General features: G+C 42.1%; 1 protein-coding gene across 1 annotated transcript in view; it reads right to left on the bottom strand.

The window, feature by feature from the left end:
* SYT12 (synaptotagmin 12) overlaps nucleotides 1-19459 on the bottom strand; it is a 756831-nt gene that overhangs the window by 91871 nt on the left and 645501 nt on the right. Inside the window, exon 6 of the mRNA XM_069223023.1 lies at nucleotides 4324-4444. Coding sequence (XP_069079124.1) covers nucleotides 4324-4444 — 121 coding nt within the window. The remainder of the gene's footprint in view (nucleotides 1-4323; nucleotides 4445-19459) is intronic.

The following is a 19459-nucleotide window of genomic DNA, read 5'->3' as shown; positions in this document are numbered from 1 at the left end:
GTCCTTCAGCTCTGTGTTTCTGCTTGCTTTTCATGTTTATGACTGACTCACTTTAGGCACCTCCAGACTCCATGTCAGCAGCTTGTAGATCAGAATGTTATTCCGTTCTGGCAGCCATGAGACCTCGCTCCAGACTAAGAGTTTCTCTCAGCATTCATCATCTGAACGAATCAGAGAAGCGTCTGTCAATAACTCTGAGATGTATTCCTTTGTCGGCAATAAATTATTTGAACTTACAGTGTTTGATAAGCACATCCGGCCTCTCAACAAATTCAACTATAATTTCACCATCTCTTCATTGTTCTTGACTGAAAATGTACCTTTCATAATCTACATTTGTCATTGGTTTTGAACTTGAGATTCAAGGCTTCTTTAATTTGACAGAACATAACTTCATCAGCTTGTGGCATTTTCTTTATGACTTCTTATACACTGTCACCAGCAAGATTCATCCTGTACTTGATATTCTTTTTGTTATTGGTTTCTTCAAGCGCATCAATGAAATCATCAAATGTCTCTATCCAAGCAGTTATCAACTGTTCTGTCAGCTAGCACTTTTTTCTGTATCTGTCTGTGGCCGCCTTTAGCATTAGCACTATGTTTTAGGTATAGCTTATAGTGTAGTAGCACAGTAACTCTCGGTATGGCCTTGCCAGTAGGCTCTTGACCAATGATGCCTAGACTTCCCAGTGAAGCTCTCTGTGTCTTCCATCACTTCACACCACCTGGAGTTGCGCTTTGACTCCATATACGCTAAACGTCAATTCTGCACTTCTGCACGAAGACACATGTAGTGCGCACAAGAAGGTTGCTTTGACCACAGCAAACTCTCTGGGAGAGCACTGTTGACCCTCGGGTTACTGAACTCCTATCTCGTCGCCAGTTGTCACATCCTCCCCAACCTGGGTACCCGCCAGGAAATACACCAAACATTGAGCTCTGTATTACACGTCTTTTTTTTCGTCTTCTTGTAATCGCAAACTCAACATTCCAAGCCTGCATTCACTTCACCACATTCTAACACTTCCATCACAGCTCTACGGAGTTCTTCAGGAGCCAAAAGTGTTCAGTCATTCATACTCACACAACACTACAAACGTATTAGTATACACTGAGCAACTGCTTACCTTGTTTTATTGTTTTTAAAATTTTACGACATTTCTTTTCAATAACTCTTTGTGTAACTATTGATCATACATAATAAAGGCAGGTTTCAGCCTTGTTGTTAACCACAAGCAAATCATTATTCTTTAAACTCAATAAGAAACTTATCTAGTAACAGCTACACAACTGGCAAAAAAGCTTTCTATTAACTGAAATCACTTTAACATTGAAAATCTTTCTTAGTCCCCCATTGGCCTAAAAATCCCAGTGATGTCTATACTACTGTCCCACATTAACAATGGTATTGCTGTATTTACTAGCTTCAACAAAAGGTCTCCCACTTCTAAAAGTGTTATGCCACACAGCTGAAGTCTGCTAAAAGAACATTTTCTACCATTGTCATGTGCTTTATACTTTCAATCGTTTGCTTTCTCCCCATCCTAGTGACCCTTCTTGCTCTTCTTCCAGGGCTTCAAATGATCTTGCTTTGTAGGTCTAAATAGTCTAATAATCATGCTTCCTTTCCTTCTTCTTCTGAATCTCCAGATACATTGACAACTTCTGTAGCAGATCCTTAAGATATGCAAATCTCTCTGTCTTCCAATTACCTACTTGTAACTTTCCTGTCTTATTTGGAGGAAAAGGTTAATGCTTTCTTCATAGAGCTAAACTTTTTTCTTTACTACAATCTTTTTCCCTTACTACCTGTATTGAAGAAACCATACCTGGAACGTGATGATATTTTTAATTTGCAAACCATCTCTCTCCTTCCATCTCTTTCTAAATTCTGCACCACGTCATTGTTTCTCAGGTTGTCTCCGTTTTACATGTCAATAATCATTTTGCCCAGGTCAATTTGTTTTTTGCCATGGCTTCTCAATTGAAACAACTTTACTCTTTTTCTCTAACTTTCTTCTATTGTCCCTACACAGCAAACTTTCCTTAAGCTTACTTTTCTTATATCTATCTGCTGCTTTTGACACAGTAGATCAGTCTATTCTAACATCTTCTCTTTCATCATAGTGTACCAGAGGTTCTGGCCTTAATTGTTTTTTCTCAGCCTCATGGAAAAATGGTCTTTCTGCTTCCTCTCCTAGTTACTTTGGTGTCACCAAAGACTTATCCTGTACCTTTTACCCCTTTTCCTCTTGACAACAATAATCAACATTATCAAGATAAGGGTGGGTGGAACTCGTGGAGTTTCACTCCTTGGAATTCTGTGGACTTACATAAACACTACAATGGGTGGAAAATATGCATGTAACACTGGTCACGCTGTAATTTATCTCTAATATCGCAATGAGCACTGAAAAATAAGTGTGAACAGCACCATGCTGTATGCAATAATGTGTGCCCATTCGAGTTGGATTTGCTGCCACTCGAATAGAAATTCTACTTGCATGGGAGCAAAACTACTCGAGAGGGGCCCTTTAACCATGACCCCTTGTGTTAGAAAATTGCACTAGAGGATGCCAAATTTCACTTGTGCCCACCACCTCACATTTCTGGGGCCTGACAGGAAAAGCATTCTGCCACAAAGCAATAAGCGGAATTTGACCACAACTCCAGAGTCATTTGCATTATGATCATGGAGTTGCCAAATCATGCCAATTCCGCAGTCAGAATGAAAAACTCTGCTCACTACTAACCAAGACTTAACATGATGGTCCTTAGATGAATGACGATTAAATGTATATATGTACATTTGTGCCTTATCGCCTATTCCCAGACTCAACCTGTTTACTTCTTTTTACCCACTTGGGGGGTTATTCTGACCATGGCGGGCCAACGACCGCGGAAGCACCGCCAACAGGCTGGCGGTGCTTCTGGGGCCATTCTGACCGCCGCGGTCAGAAAAGGGAAACCGGCGGTTTCCCGCCGGTTTTCCCCTGCCCCAGGGAATCCTCCATGGCGGCGCTGCAGGCAGAGCCGCCATGGGGATTCCGACCCCCTTCCCGCCATCCTGTTTCTGGCGGTTTTCACCGCCAGAAACAGGATGACGGGAACGGGTGTCGTGGGCCCCTGGGGGCCCCTGCAGTGCCCATGACACTGGCATGGGCACTGCAGGGGCCCCCTAACAGGGCCCCATTAAGATTTTCTGTGTCTGCTTGGCAGACACTGAAAATCGCGACGGGTGCAACTGCACCTGTCGCACACCAGCAACTCCGCCGGCTCCATTCGGAGCCGGCTTCATCGTTGCTGGGGCTTTCCCGCTGGGCGGGCGGGCGGCCTTTTGGCGGTCGCCCGCCAGCCCAGCGGGAAGGTCAAAATGACCACCGCGGTCTTTTGACCGCGGTACGGTCTTCTGGCGGTTCCCGCCAGGCGGGCGGCTTCCGCCGCCCGCGGAGGTCAGAATGACCCCCTTGGTCGAGTACAAATTCAATTAAAAAACGTTGTTAAAGATTTCATAACTTATTGGATTTGAATATTTGGGCACTAAATAATAACAGTGTAATCTTACTAGAAAATTTGTGTCTCACTGACACATATAATATTGATGTGATTTGTGTGCGAGAATCAGGCTTTTATGCCAGTTAGAATAGCTTTTTAAGTTAGAGTTGGAAGCTAAATACAAAAAAGTATGTTTGGAAAAATTAATGGGTTTGAGTTGGCAAGCATGGAAGCGATAAACATTTTGACTTTGATTAAACCCATGCCCCCAAGAGGAAGGCTTCATCCGGTACACACACTGCTTATTAGACATTGGGTCACACATTTGACAAGGGCACCACTCACAAATGCATGTCATCCTGTTTGAAACTGGGCAGCAGGTGAGGATGGCTCATTCACTTGAACACTCACCACTGTGTCTTGATACGCAGTGATCTGGAGATCACACGTGTGAACTCTTGCAAGGATAACTCAAACCTTCTATCATTTCTAGGTTAGTACATTTAGTGACATTAATTTGGATAATGGCACCACCTGCTGTTTAAGGCATTTTGAAATGTCAGAAGTGCTATGTAGAAAACAAGTTGATATTAGTGTGAAGTACTTGATATACATTGAAACAATGTTTCTTACTGATCAATTGAAATAACAGTGTCAATGTTACATTGAGTAAAAAGTTTGCAAAAAAGAAATCTTGCCATTGAAACAACTTTCAGCCACCCCCCAGCACGCACAAACCCTGCATACACATTGACAGCACTTTAACAAGGTTTTTTTTAACAGTTTCATTGATGAATGAATGTTTAATACTAGGTTCCCCATGCTTACCAGCAGTAGTCTTGCCATTCGTCCAAACTAAGTTTTTCGCTTTTACCACAACTACTGTTAGTCGCTCTGCAGTTGGTAAGTAACTAAGTGACAGCAGTATCTCTCCCACTGAGTCAACAGCCTGTAACAATAAGAACATTAGTGCATGCAATTAAAATAACTCCGTAGCAATATTTTGTTTGCAGTGTAACAGTATGGTGATTATGCCAAGAACAAGTATGCTGCTCAAAGATTTCTGGTGCACTGTTATGAAACAGTAGGATGACCTGGGCGTTTATACCCCTACTGTAAGCTAGAATTATTAATAGGTGTAGACAAGTAGACTTGCTGCTATCCCGCAAATCAGCATATCTAAAACTGCAGGCACCACAATAGCAAATGATGAAGTGCACAAAGGGGTGGATACTTCTTCACAGGTCGAAGATGTGAATCCGGTATCTCTTCAAACATAAGTGGATAATGTCATGACAACCACAAGGGTAAAGGCAAATGTTACCTTTTCGGTTTACTGAAGTTATCTAGTTTGTGCTGAGAGTACTTCGCAAAAAACTAAACTGGGCCATTTCCTGTGCAACGGATTATTAAAATAAGCAATATGAAGGGAGACAGTTTTACTAGTAACCATGTTGGAGTGCCTTTCATTAGGGTTCACTCTCAAAACAGGCAAATGTAAATGATTTCATGTGTGACTGCTAATCATCTAAAGCGTCTAACGAGTTCTACAACGCTACAGACTCGTCCTTTGCAAACATATAATACCACTTGGTTGTTGTGCGTGTAAGCCAAGGGCTTCAGTGTTCCATCTAAGAAGCTCACATGGAGTAAAGCATGAGACTGGATTGTTCAAACACCTCCACATGTGCAACCATTTAAATACTAAAAGAGATATACAGTTGTCCCCACTCTCTTATAGAAAGGGACATAGCAATACAACTGATGCAGTTGGGAAGGACATGTTAGAGATAGTTCAAAGTATCAGATATCAACATCACATTTTTAATTGCTAAACTATTAAAGTGCACATGTTTTATACCTCTAAAAGGCAGTCGCATTGGAAGGTGGAGAAGGATGCCTCTGTTATATGTTTTAACATGCTCTCCAGCTTTGTAATAGTTCTGAGCAATATATTTTGGGGCCAGTGAAGATAAACTCTCATTCAACATTACCGGACATTGCAGCAAGTTTGATTTGGAAGGACTGATCCTTCTTATGGCTCTAGAGGTTGCTAGAACATGCACCGAGGGACTACCACTGAATCTTCAGACTTTAAAACATGAATTGTTATAATGTTTCATTTTTTGAGGAGACAAGCCATGCTGCCAAATTTTGAGAGAAGACATCCATAAAGATGTAGGTACAACATCAATCATTCATTCTTGAATGTATGATGAAATAGAACTTGTGATGCACATATTTCTGTTCCCAGGTTGAACGGATTTTTATGACATTTTTACTCTTACCTTGAAGTACGGAAAGGGGTAAAATATAGGCACGCAGTTCAAAGGAGGAGTGTGTCAGGTTGGATTTAACTATTATAAATCAAGGACCTGCAGCATGTTTAGCATTAATGTGTTTGAAACAGCAAGAACTGAATTATCTGTAAACTAAATATATCAAAACATGTTAATATGTGTGTTTGCTTATCCTTGGCACACTGAAAAAATATAGCTGTATCTAAGTACAATAAAAAATAAAATAAAAAATGCTATTCATTTTACAACTATTTTATAAAGAGATGTGTGTTGAAACCTAGATTTGAAAAACCATCGACATTCACAAGAAATCTCTCTGTGTACAGAAGAAATGTATACACATAAGCTCAATTAAATTAAAGGAATATTAGAAAATCCCAGTAAAATCCACAACTGTTAATTGACAGATAATCATATACATACTCTTTATTAGTAATCTTTGGTGTCATCATGATGGAGGCAATGACTTCCACAACACTGGTGAAGGACCATCCACCCTCTTTAGAAATCCCATCTGTTTAAAGATCCCTGCCAGCCAGGGGTCGCTGTGCTGTGACTTGCTAGCTCACCGGTGGAAGAGCTCCCAGCTCAGAGGTTTACCTTAGCTGAGCCAGTGGAGGCTCTGATGGTGTAGACACAACACTTCCCTGAACTCCAAATAGAGCAGGGAAACCTGTCACGGACTGGACACTGAGATGGTCTATTGAATCTCCTTCTTGATTATCTAATGGAAAGGGTGTCTCTTCCAGTAGCCACTGTCCCACCCTGTACCGTTTCATGTATGGGGAAGTTTAGAAGTCTCCCTACCAAGCTTAGCAGTCCCAGAGCAAAGGTATCCAGGAGCAGATGCAATTGGAAAGTTTCAACAACAGGGAGCAAAAGGCAGGGACAAAAATGTTAACAAATACATTCCCAGCTGACTTTTTACTGACAAGCTTGATCTATGGGCCCCATTATTGACAAATGTTCTGGGATGTGCGCTTGTTTGCAGACCTCCCTAAAATCATGCTCCATAATAGTTCCCATATTAAAAAAAGGTGATAGAGCAGGCCCTCGTTGCTACCGTCCAATCTCATTATTTGCCTTAAGTAAAATCCCGAGGAGGATCTTAATGTTTTGGTTGGAAACCTGGGTGGCAAAGAAGGGTTGCTTTTCTGAAGTGCAATATGGGTTTAAGAAAGGCTTCGGCACCAGTGATCAATGCCTTAACCACCATCTTGTCTTTAGTAAATATAGGGTGGTAAGGAAGGGTCATCTTCATCTTGCCTTCATGACCCTCACTTCAGCTTTTGACTGGGTGAACAGGGGGACATTATGTCATACAATGTTAGCCATTGGCATAGATGAGGCTTTGGTATTCTTTCTGGCCAAGCTACATGTAGATGTAACTGAGTGTATAAGATATAGCAAGAATGGGGAGTACACTGATCCTGTCAAGATGAAACGTGGCATGAGGCAAGGGTGTATGTTGGCACCATTCCTGTTCTGCCTTTACAGTAATGATTTAGATGCTTGTTTGAAAGATGGAGAGGCAGATACGGCTAGAGTGGGCATTAGGAGGCTCCTTTTTCTGCTACCGATGATTGTGTTTTAATGTCAAGGACAGGTGTAGGCCTACAATAATTGTTGAAAAAAATATTTTTCATTCATGGGGGGACATGGATCTAAAGACTAATTCAGCCAAATCTCACAAGATGGTCTTGGGGAATACATACAATGGCCGGAGATCGTATCATGTTTATGGAGAAAAGCTTACCAAAGTTCAGACCTTTACCTACTTAGGTGTTCCATTTGATCATAAAGGCAACTGGTCAAACCTAAATACGCTCAGAAGGTCACAATTTGACCAAACCTTTTACGCCCTGTTTACATTTACCTTGGAAGCTGGGCTCTGAACCCCTGGGTGCCATGATTACTATTTATGAGGAACATTGTTGCTCCACTGTAACATATGGGGCTGGCGTTTGGGTCTATTGTGATGTCTTGAATTTGCAAAATAAAGAAAATGTGTTCCTGAGATGGCTTCTGTCTGTACCTAATAGCTTTCCTGGTTTTCCGTGTCAGACATAATTAGGCCTTCTGCTAGGGAGACCTGATCTGAAAACAAAGGAACGATACACATGGCATAAAATAAAGGAATGAATGTAATGCGTCACACCTTTTGCTTGGAAATAGCTTCTTATATATGGTACTGACGTCACAGAAAAAGACTGTCTCATGTTAGATTGAGACCCTCTATTAACAACCTATGGGAAAACCATCAACCTGCGAGGGGAAGTGGGAAGGCATGTGCATACCCCTTTTCTAAGAATCATGCAATTAACACAGTAAATGAAGAAGCCAAAGTTGTACATCTTTCAAACAGCACTGGATTCTGCCACCACCGTCCATGACTTTCAGGCAGGGCAGCTCAGCTGGAGCACTTCTCCCGGTAATCATGAGCATGGAGACACGAAGACCGCGTCAGACTTGCCCCAATCATGCTTTGGCACTCAGTATGGTCCAAACAGGAGACCCTGCTTAACCGGGAGATAATTAATGACTGTTTATCCCCTTGATTATGCATTCAGTGACCCATGGCTAAGATTTGTACAGGAGCAATTTGCTGCGCTAGGGAGACCTGATTGCTTTGAGTCTTCCGAATATTTTATCCTTTCATAGGTGTCAGTTAAAGTATGATTTTCTTGACTTATTTAAAAATGTAGCAACGTTTCTGTGACAGTATGAGGAGAGAGGAGGGGTATCTTTTATTAGTGATTACAGACTATATTCTACCTTCTGTTTCCATTTTAGCCTCACCAAATGTTTTATTTGGTGAGGTTCAGGTTCAATATCACTCACCTTTTAGTATCATACCCTAGTAATGTTTATTCTGACTCTGCACTTGAACCATGCCCCGGTGAGTCATGTACTGCACAGTCTATTTTGCAATTTGTATTCTTTTGTAATTTATTTGCAGAATCTAGAAGGGAATTTTTAATACCTCTGCTGAAAAGCTTGAATATTAGGAGATACAGACTTGCCTTACTTCACCTCCAGCTCCTACAAACTGAATATGTCTGTTTGATGATTTGCAAATTTATGTTTGCAGCTGTGAGACTGAGAAATTTGGTGGAAAAATAGTATGGCAATGCATCTTGGGAGTCTGCTGTGTATTTTATCTGCTTAAATTTGCACATGGTTCTGCTTATATGATACATGCGAGTGTTAACATGTACTGGCACATTGCATCGTGGCACTTCATACTCTGTGTATGTTTTTAACTACTTCATGTTTTTAAATGCTGCTTTTTGTTATATTGCTGTTTTCATGATACTGCTGAGAAGGTGAAATTATCTTTTGTTGATGGGACACACTTGCGTTTTAAATATGTATTTGCACATTGCATTTTTGCACTTCATATCTTTTATATTTTTAACTAGCTTATGTTTTTAAATGTTTTTGTTATTTTGTTTATATTATGATATTATGTTATATTTTCTTTCAAGGTTTTAAACCGAATAAAGATTTTCTGATCTCGTCTGATATCAAAGGGATGATACACATGGCATACAATAAGGGAATGAATATGTTGCGTCACACCTTTCGCTTGGAAATGCCTTCTTACATATGGTACTGTAGTAACAGAAAAAGACCCTGTCTCATGATGGATTGAGACCTTTTAATAACAACCTATGGGCCGTCCACCAACCTGTGAGGGGAAGTGATAGGGAATCTCCACACCCCTTTCCTAAGATTCATTGCATTAACACAGTAAATGAAGAAGTCCAAGCTGTATATCTTTCAACCGGCTCTGCATTCTGCCACTGCCACCCATGACTTGCACTCAGGGCAGCTCATTGAGCACTTCTCCAGGTGACCATGAGCATGGAGACACAGGGGCGGTTCAGGCGATGTTTGCACTCATGATGTGACTGCGGTGCCTCAGGATGTGCAGCCAGAATCTGCTGGCAACTCTTCTTCTTCTGGTAACCTCTCAGCTCTGTTCTCAGCACAGATATAACAGGGCCACTAGTTTGGCGAGGTGATGGCACAGCAATTGTACGGAAATGTACCCACTCCACCAAACTCTCAATGAAGCCCATTGTTATGTGTCTATTTAGAGTGTGTTGCGGCAGGACATCCACCATAAACTGGTGGCTGCCCAATCTACTGTGTTCGGAGCACATAGAAACTCTATGTACTTTAAATAGGGTGGACGAGATATCTGCCACTTTTTGATGGCTCCCCGGAATCTGTCAAATTCTAAAATAGGCCCTTCCTTTTTTTCCGTACATTCACTGTATTAACAAGTGATAGAGCGTTCCGGCCTAATAATTTACCTGTATTTGGACGCTCTTGGGGTCGATGAATCTTTTGACCAAGTGGGTCTCTCTTCACTCGAGAGTAATCAATTCAATCAAATCAATAATCAATAACGAACATAAGCAATACCTTGATCAACATAACACTTCACAATTAATCCGGAATACATTTCGGCGAACCATGACCTTTCGGTCATGAATAACCACACCAGTTTATTCAAAGTTAATGAATTTATTTCCCTATATTAACAAAGCTAGCACGATATAGATGTGTCTCAACACCAAATGATATATGTAAATGAACATTAATAGCTGTCCATAACGACGGAAAAGATGCAATCTATGCAGCATTTGAATAACAATACCTTCTATGATAGCAACGCAAACCACTAAAACTACAATCTGTAATGAGCTAATTGCATACATTAGTCAGCATAACAAGGTCTCAAATTGCATTGTGCAACAAATGAATCCTCATCTAACCTCAAATTAGCATCTGCATGTGGGGTTTCATGCAAAAACAATTTAGCAACATTAATTTGGAAAACTCCTAACTAGGGCTCTTATCAAAAATCAGCAGTTGGTTAACTAAAAAGAAACACAATGCAATTGTACATTTTCTTTCATATTTACCAAGTTCAATCAGCATTCAAGGAAGTCTTTGTCTCACAGGTACCGGTTTCGATCAGCAAGGGACGGGGCAAAGGGGCAGGGTGGACGGGGCAATTGCCTCACAGCGGCAAGATAAAACTACTACTTCATGCAAAGGGGCAAATCGAAGTTAAAGTCTCTAGGGCGAGAATTACTTAAAGTCTCTTTCTCTCGATTAGAGAAAGCATCAAAGTCTCTTTCAAAATGGCGTCGCAGCAAGATGGGCCATAATAGCTGCAATGGGCAATGTCCAAATGTCCGATGGGTAATGGCTAATAATGGCGGATAATGTCTGGTAAAGTTTGTAATGGGCTCGTATTGGCTGCTTTCTCCTTGTGCACCTGGTTTAAATAGACAACAGTTCAAATCCAGTAGGGTCTTCCATTGGAGGGTTCATAGGTTGGCTTCAAATTGTCCAATCAAAAACAACAATTCACAAGCTTCTACCTAGGCATACATTATCCTTGGAGTCGGGAACGTAAGTTGCAACATATTTTACCAATTAACTCACTTTCAGAGCCTCCATTGTCCGCACCTGCAGATTGACCTTGGAGCAAAGAAGAAGATGCCGGGCTGGCACGAAACCTTAAAGATAAGCATGTGAACCGATCTCACTGGAAAAGTACAGCTTCAAGCAAGAATACACGTTTCATTAGCACGTTGGAAAAATACGAGCATCTAAACCGTGAGACATGGCAACTAGGCCAAAGCCTCCACTAAAGTTATGCTAAGCTAAAACATTTCTAACAAGCAAATCATGGCACACGTTTACGATTATGTCAGATTCGTACAATTCTAATACATCACGTTATATAAAGCACGCTTATAAATGTTGGCAAACTACTCTGAGGGCACATTTGTCCCCGTACAATCTTTACTTGATTATTGCGGCACTACGTTTATGCGCTAATAAATGTAAAACCTTCATTTCTGCGTCATCAATCCCTCCTCTGATGACTACTTGTCATCACACAAAACCATGCCCACAAATTTTATTCCATTAAAATTCTGTCAGTTCTCTTTGCCTTTTAGTTCCCCTTGTTCTTGCTTTGTATTCTTCTGCCATTCTTTTCATCATTTTCTCTTCCTTCCTTCTTAATTCTTGCCATGATCATTAATATTCCCCTTTTTATTCCCCAAATTCCAAAGATGCAAATCAGTACTATTAATATTCCCTGTATTATTTTTAATAATATTCCATTCCAAATGCCACCAAGCCAATTTCCCACTGAAGCAATTCCCTTTCCAACCTTCTCCCAAACTCCTGGTTCTTTCAGTTCCTTCAAGTCTGCACTCTCTTTCGTTAAATTTGCAAGCATTGTTTTAATCTTCACACTGTTGTCTGGTATATACGTGCAACAGTGTCGCGCACCAAGCATTTTGCAAACGCCGCCATCCTTTGCTAAAAGAATGTCTAGGGCAAGCCTGTTTTCAAGAGTCATAGCCCTTTCCGCTGCAAGTTCAGCATCCATCAGGATTATAGCACCTGAAAACTTTGTCAACATGTTATCCACTATAGTAGACAACTTTCTTATTTTGATGGAATTCAACACAACTCCCAATGAGGGAATCATGGCTCCAAATATATCTCCTACCACAGCAGCTGCGGTCTCTCTTTTCTGGATACGATGAGATCCAGACGTCTTTGGAATCACGGATAGGTCATCCAGTTGATAAACCTTTGGGAACACTATACCCAAATAACATCTCCCCCACCATCCCTTTGGAAGACGATAATAGGCATTATGCCCACAAATGTAATATACACCTGGTAAGACAGGGTCAAGTCCGTTCAGCATGAATGTCCATTTGGCCTTAAAGATAAACGTATGTTTACATTCACTCGCACCCACAAAAATATTGTCATAATAAAATTCACCTCGATATATACAAAATTTCCCTACATGCCAAGCATCTAAAGCTATTCTCCCTTGTGTTTTTATTGCGGCAAAAGCATAATTATCTACTGAAGTCCTCTTATGTAGCTCCTTTTCTAATTTCGCATTCATTTGTGCCCTTCTATCATCTGTGCGATCTAAAAAGCTTATTTCTACTGCAGTGAGCGAGCAGGTAAGGTTTTCCCTATGAGCGTGAGCTGTTTCAAAAGGTTGCATTGGCTCGAAAAATTCCCTCATTATTTTAGCATCCCAATCTTTAGCAATCTGGCTTAGCTGCGTGATTATAGGAACATATGCAAAGGTAACATCATAATTTGAGTAAAAATACTGTATATTTGTTTGACCATAAAATCTAGAAGTTACTATACTACATGTAATCCCATATGTAAGAGGCATGTGGTGATAAGTCACCCCTTCCGTTACCGATGTCGGTATCTGTGTACACACATAACAATCTTTCGCATCCATAGTCTCAACATATTCTATCAGTAAGCGATAGAAAACATTATACGAAAGTTCCTTCTTATCATGCAAGTGTCTCTCATCTAATTCTAGTCTTTTCAGTGCGGTTAGTTCAGTGACAGTAACAGGAGCAGAAGTAGAAGCATCAATTTTCTCATTCTCACCCTTCCCACGCGTTCCAAGCACTATTGCCATTATTATTAGTACACATGCAGCTATCAAGCCTATACACGCATATTTACAATATTTCACTCTACTGTTTTGTGTCATGATCTGTATAGAATCAGAGAGCTAGAAGCACTTATAAAAGAAACGATTTAGCAATTCAGTTACAAAGCTGAACGAGCGCAATGTTCACACAGTTTTCTTCAGAAGCCCAGTCACTTATCGGTTAGCAGCATTTGTCTCAATTCGGCAATTGTCTCAATTCAGCAATAACTCAATTCGGCAATAACTCAATTCGGCAATAACTCAGTCTTTTTTTTTTTCTTTTTTTTTTTTCAGTTAGCAATGTTGTTTCAAATCGGCTTTAAGAGTTAATCAGGTTATCAAAGTCTTATCAAGTTAGCAAATGTCTCATCCGGTTTAGCAATGTCTCAGCTGGTTGTATCACGTTAGATTATAGCAAACAATGTCATTTACCCGCTTTCAATCAACAGTGTCCATAAAACTTTTCTTTTCTATTGGTATCTCTTCTTCTTCGTTCTCGAGGCTAAGAGATACAAATTCGTCAGTCCAATCGTCATTGACTACATATGCCCATTCTGGACCGGAATATCTCCTGTTTGGTATCCTTTTCCTTTTCAATTTTGCATCTCTCTTTGATTCTGCCTCACTGGTACTTTCCTCTTTGTCCAAGTCTTTTCCTTCACTTGATGTTGGTACCACGACAGACACTTCCTTTCTTTTCTCTTTCACTCTTGGCCCTTCACCGTCATTCAACTTTTCTCTAGTTCTTACTTTTACTGGTGATACACTTGGTTTTCTCTTTACACTGTGTCCACTTGATGGACCTGCGATCTCTTCTGAAGAAGCTTGAACAGTTTCGTTCTGTTCTGCCTTGTCCCCTCCTTCTGGGGAGTCAATCAGGGTTTCCTTTTCTTTTTCTGTACCGTCTGCTTCTGGGAAAGCCCTCCTCTGATCAGGCTCTCCTGCTTCTTCACCTCTTTCGAGCCCTTTGTCACCGTTACTTTCTTCAGGCTCTTTGTCACTTTCAGCTGCTTCAGGCTCTTTGTCACCCTCAGCTGCTTCAGGCTCTTTGTTACCCTCAGCTGCTTCAGGCTCTTTGTTGCCTTCGGCTGCTTCGTCGCTGTCTGAGGTTTCTCCTTGGTCTTCCCCAAGTGAATCGGTTGCTTCGTCCTCAGAGAATATCTCTCTCTCACCTATTTCTGCCTGTTCGCTTCCAGTTCTGTTTGGCTCTGTCTCAGCGCTCGACACTTTGTTATCAGGTACTGGCAGTTTCAGCGCTTCAACTTCCTCATCTGTGGGACACAACACTTTCTTTGTGTGACTGGCGTGGATCCAGTTGGGAACTCCCGCACACTTCACAGCGGTAGTGGTCGTCAGGATCACTTGGAAAGGGCCTTTCCAACGGGGTTCCAGACACGACTTCCTCACGTGCTTCTTTACCACGACCCAGTCACCTGCTTTCAGTGTGTGTCCTGGACCTTGGATCGGTGGCAAGGTGGTTGCTTCCACCTGGTGAGAGAAAGAGCGAACCACGTCAGCCAGACCTTTGCAGTAGTCTAACACCATATCATCTGTAATATTCAAAAGCGCGTTTGCGGGAACTGCAGGAAGTCTCATGGCCCTGCCCATGAGAATTTCGTGCGGGGACAATCCAGTCTTTCTGTCAGGGGTGTTTCTCATTGACATTAACACCGAAGGCAATGCGTCAGGCCATTTCAAATTTGTCGATGCACATATTTTCGCCATTCTTGATTTCAGTGTACCATTCATTTGCTCCACCAGTCCTGAGGCCTCTGGGCGATAGCTACAATGCAGTTTTTGCTCAATGTTCAGCGCTGCGCAAAGTAACTTTATCACCTCGTTATTGAAGTGACTTCCTCTATCTGATTCTAAAGAGATCGGGAATCCGAAACGTGGTATCAACTCCCTCAACAATAGTTTTGCAACTGTAAGGCTGTCATTTCTACGTGTGGGGTATGCTTCACTCCAGTGACTAAAAATGCACACAATCACCAACACATACTTCAGACCTCCATGCACAGGCATCTCAATAAAGTCCATCTGCATTCTGCTAAACGGGCCGCCTGCCCTACCGATGTGGCTCACGTTCACAACCGTTCCCTTTCCTGGGTTCATCTGCTGACAAATGACACATCGATGGCAAATTGCTTCTGCAACTTGACGAAATCTGGGGTTAAACCAATCAGTTTTGAACAATCTTATCATGGCATCTCTCCCTAGGTGAGCCTGCCCATGATAGAACCGCGCTAGCTGCGATAAGAGACAATTCGGTAAGACAAATTTTCCCTCATTTGAAACCCATAACTCATCTGGTCTCTTTGTACATTGTGACTTAATCCAGGAAGCCTTTTCATCCTCCCTGACGCTATTCTGTAATGCTTTTAGTTCATCCATTGTATCCACGACCTTCAAGGCAAATGCTTCAGCTGGTTCGAGCTCTGGCTCACTTATCAAATTCCATTCATCCCTGAGCAATATACAGTTCAAGGCACAAAATCTTGCGACTTGATCCGCATATGCATTTCCCAAGGAAACATAGTCCTGTCCTTTTGTATGAGCACTACACTTTACCACTGCAATTTCGGCTGGCATCTGAATGGCGTGTAACAATTCCCTTATTCTCTCCCCTTTTTTCACTGGCGACCCTGAAGAGGTCAGGAAACCTCTCTGTGACCATAGTTGCCCAAAGTCGTGCACAATTCCAAACCCATACTGACTATCAGTGTAAATGGTAACCTTCATCAATGTAGACAGTTGACATGCTCTTGTAAGGGCTACAAGTTCTGCTACTTGTGCGGAATAAACTCCTTGAAGCCAGGACTCTTCCAATACACCTGTTACAGTACATACAGCATATCCTGCTTTCAATATTCCCAATGCATCTCTTAAACATGACCCATCAACAAAAACAATTTGGTCATTTTCATCAAGCTTAGTATCCTTAATGTCAGGTCGGGGTTTTGTGCAAAATTCAGTCACCTGAAGGCAGTCATGCTCGACGTCTTCAGCATTCTCAATTTCAGCATTTTCACCGGGAAGCAAGGTTGCTGAATTCAACGTAGTGCACCTTTTCAGCTGCACATTCGGTGAGCCCAGAATTATTGTTTCATACCTTGTGAGTCTTGCTCCAGTCATGTGTTGCGTTCGGGAGCGGGTCAAAAGTATCTCAACTGAGTGAGGGACCATGACTGTTAATGGGTGTCCCATCACTATTCCTTCACTCTGAGTGAGGCTGATACCAACTGCTGCTACGGCGCGCAAACACCCAGGCAGTGCTGCTGCGACCGGATCCAAAGTAGCTGAAAAATACACTACTGGTCTGTTTATGCCACCATGGGCTTGGGTCAAGACAGACAAAGAACATGCATCACGTTCATGACAAAACAATGTGAAAGGCTTTGTGTAATCAGGCATACCTAAAGCTGGAGCCCTACACATGCATTCTTTCAATTCAATAAAAGCATCCATCTCATCTCCTTTCAGCTCAATTTCATCCAAAGCATCCTTCTGGGTCAGTTTCAGTAAAGGCTTTGCTAGAGTTGAGAAGTTGGGAATCCACTGACGACAGTAGCTCACCATCCCCAAAAACTTCCTCACCTCCCTCCTCGTCTTTGGTGGACTCATTTGAAGTACACTTGTTATTCTTTCCTTCATTATTCTCCGTGACCCTTTTTCTATTTGATGACCCAAGTATTTCACTTTCTTCTGACAGAACTGCAACTTTGAAGGAGACACCTTGTGTCCATTCCTTCCCAAATGGTTCAGTAGAGCAATGGTGTCGGCTGTGCAGCCACTTTCTGTCTTAGACGCAATCAGTAAGTCATCAATGTACTGTACTAGGGTTGACTCGAATGGCAATTCTAACGCTTCCAAGTCTTTCTTTAGAATCTGATTGAAAATTGACGGTGACTCCGAAAACCCTTGAGGAATTCGACACCAACTGTAAACTCTGTCTAAGAATTTGAAACAAAAGAGAAATTGGCTGTCCTCATGAAGAGGCACCGAAAAGAATGCTTGTGACAAGTCGATGACTGAGAACCACTCGGCATCGCAAGGGATTTGAAACATTATCACAGCTGGATTCGGTACTACAGGGCAGCACTTAACTATGATGTCATTTATTTTCCTCAAGTCCTGCACTATTCGGACCTTTCCACTCGGCTTTATTAGTCCCATGATTGGTGAATTACATGGACTGCTTAACACTTCTTTCAGTACTCCTTGTTTTACAAACTCGTCAATGAGTTGGGCGACTTTCATGAGGGTGTCTTGTGCCATGTGGTATTGTGGGGTCTGGGGAAAGATTACATTGGGTTTTACGGTCACTTTCACTGGTTCCACTCCTTTCACCAATCCCACCTCTTTTCCTGTCATATCCCACACTTCCTTTCCGACTGTTTCCCGTAATTCAGCTGGAATATCCTCTTCAGTTATCATCGGAAAAAGGTTAATCAGAGGATATTCTTCATCGACAGTTTCCATCTCATCCCCTTCTACACTGTCCTCTTCTTCCCCATCACTGCTCGTCTGAATTCTTATTCCATCGTTCGAACACATAATCGAACATCCCAATTTGCACAATAGGTCTCTCCCTAACAGTGCTATCGGGCTTGAGTCACATACCACAAAATTATGTAACCCTTGATAGTTGCCAATGCTGACTGGTACTGGATCTGTGATTGGGTTCGTCAGGTGCCTGTTTGCTACTCCCACCACTTGAACTGTTCTCCCTGAGAGGGGCAAATTTGGTACTTCAATGCTCCTAACAGTTGAACGTGTGGCTCCTGTGTCCACCAAGAATGAAACACTATGACCCATAACTCTTCCCTCCACATATGGACCCTTTTGATCAACTTCCAAGGATGCTGCAAACACACAATTTCCCTCTTCTTCTGAACTTTCACTCTCCCATACATTGTTTATTCCATTCTCACTGTGTAATGGGAACTGTTGTACTTTGCCATTTGTACTCATCACCTGACTCGAGACCTGTGGAGGAACCATCACTTGCTGCTGACTCATTGGTGCCAAAGGTATTTGCATTTGCTGATTAGGTACCATGGGTAACTGCTGTTGCATTGGCTGCATTTGCGTCATCTGCATACGGGGCATCTTCATCTGCTGCGGCTGCATGGGCTGTAATCCCTGCAGCTGATTTATGGTCTGAAAATTTGGGTTTGGACCTCTCATTTTCGGTCCCCTCATTGTCTGGAATGCATTGACATCATTGTTTTGCTGACCAACACCTGCACCTTCCTGCACCATCATCGGGCACTCGCGTTTCCAATGCCCGACGATTCCGCACACGTGACACGGCATCACCCTTTTCATTGCCTGCACACCATTCGGAATCGTAACAGTATTCAAATCCGGACTATTACTCCCAAAGCCTCCTCTGCCTCTGCCTCTGGCCTGTGGCTGAAACACCATATTTCCCTGCGGCTGCGGCTGCGGTATCTGCTGTTGGAACCCTTGCAACCCTTGCAAACCTGTCTGAGCTGCTTTAAGTTGCATCATCATCACTTTCTCCTTCAACCTTTTCTGTTTCACTTCAATTTCGTCACTACAGTATTTCGCATAATTCAACACCTCATCAATCGGTTTCGACTGCCAACAAATCAAATGCGTCTTTATCATCTGACTTATCTCTGGTCTCAGCCCTTCCACAAATCTGAACACAAAATGAAGCATGTCCTTCGCCTCTATTGTTTCCGTGCCACTGTAGTTCTTGAACGCCTTCAACAACCTCTCATAGTAACCATGAATCGACTCTTTAGCCTCTTGGGCAGTTCGATCAATCTTCTGCCAATCCACATTTTTCGCAGCAACCTTCGTCTTCAAATGCTCAATCACCTTATAGTACAAGCTCATTACCATAGGTGATGGTGCACCCGTATCCCTGTCTCTCTCTGGTTCACTTGTCGGCCAACCTACAGCCCTTTTGCAGTCTTCCCCCAAATCTGCCGGAACCACAATCTCAAAGAGGGTGTTCAGGTCTTCCCAAAGACATTTTGCAAGCTTCACAAACCTATCAGTCTGTTGATACCATTCAATCGGTTTCTCTCTCAATTTGGGAAAATCATCCGTAAAAGACTGAATGTCGCTTCTGTGCCACGGTACATGTATTAATTTTCCCCCT

Source organism: Pleurodeles waltl, chromosome 3_1 (genome assembly GCF_031143425.1).
Source record: "Pleurodeles waltl isolate 20211129_DDA chromosome 3_1, aPleWal1.hap1.20221129, whole genome shotgun sequence".
NCBI classification, from domain to species: Eukaryota; Metazoa; Chordata; class Amphibia; order Caudata; family Salamandridae; genus Pleurodeles; species Pleurodeles waltl.
The sequence above is the reverse complement of the archived record's forward strand: the minus strand, read 5'-3'. Positions and strand labels throughout refer to the sequence as shown.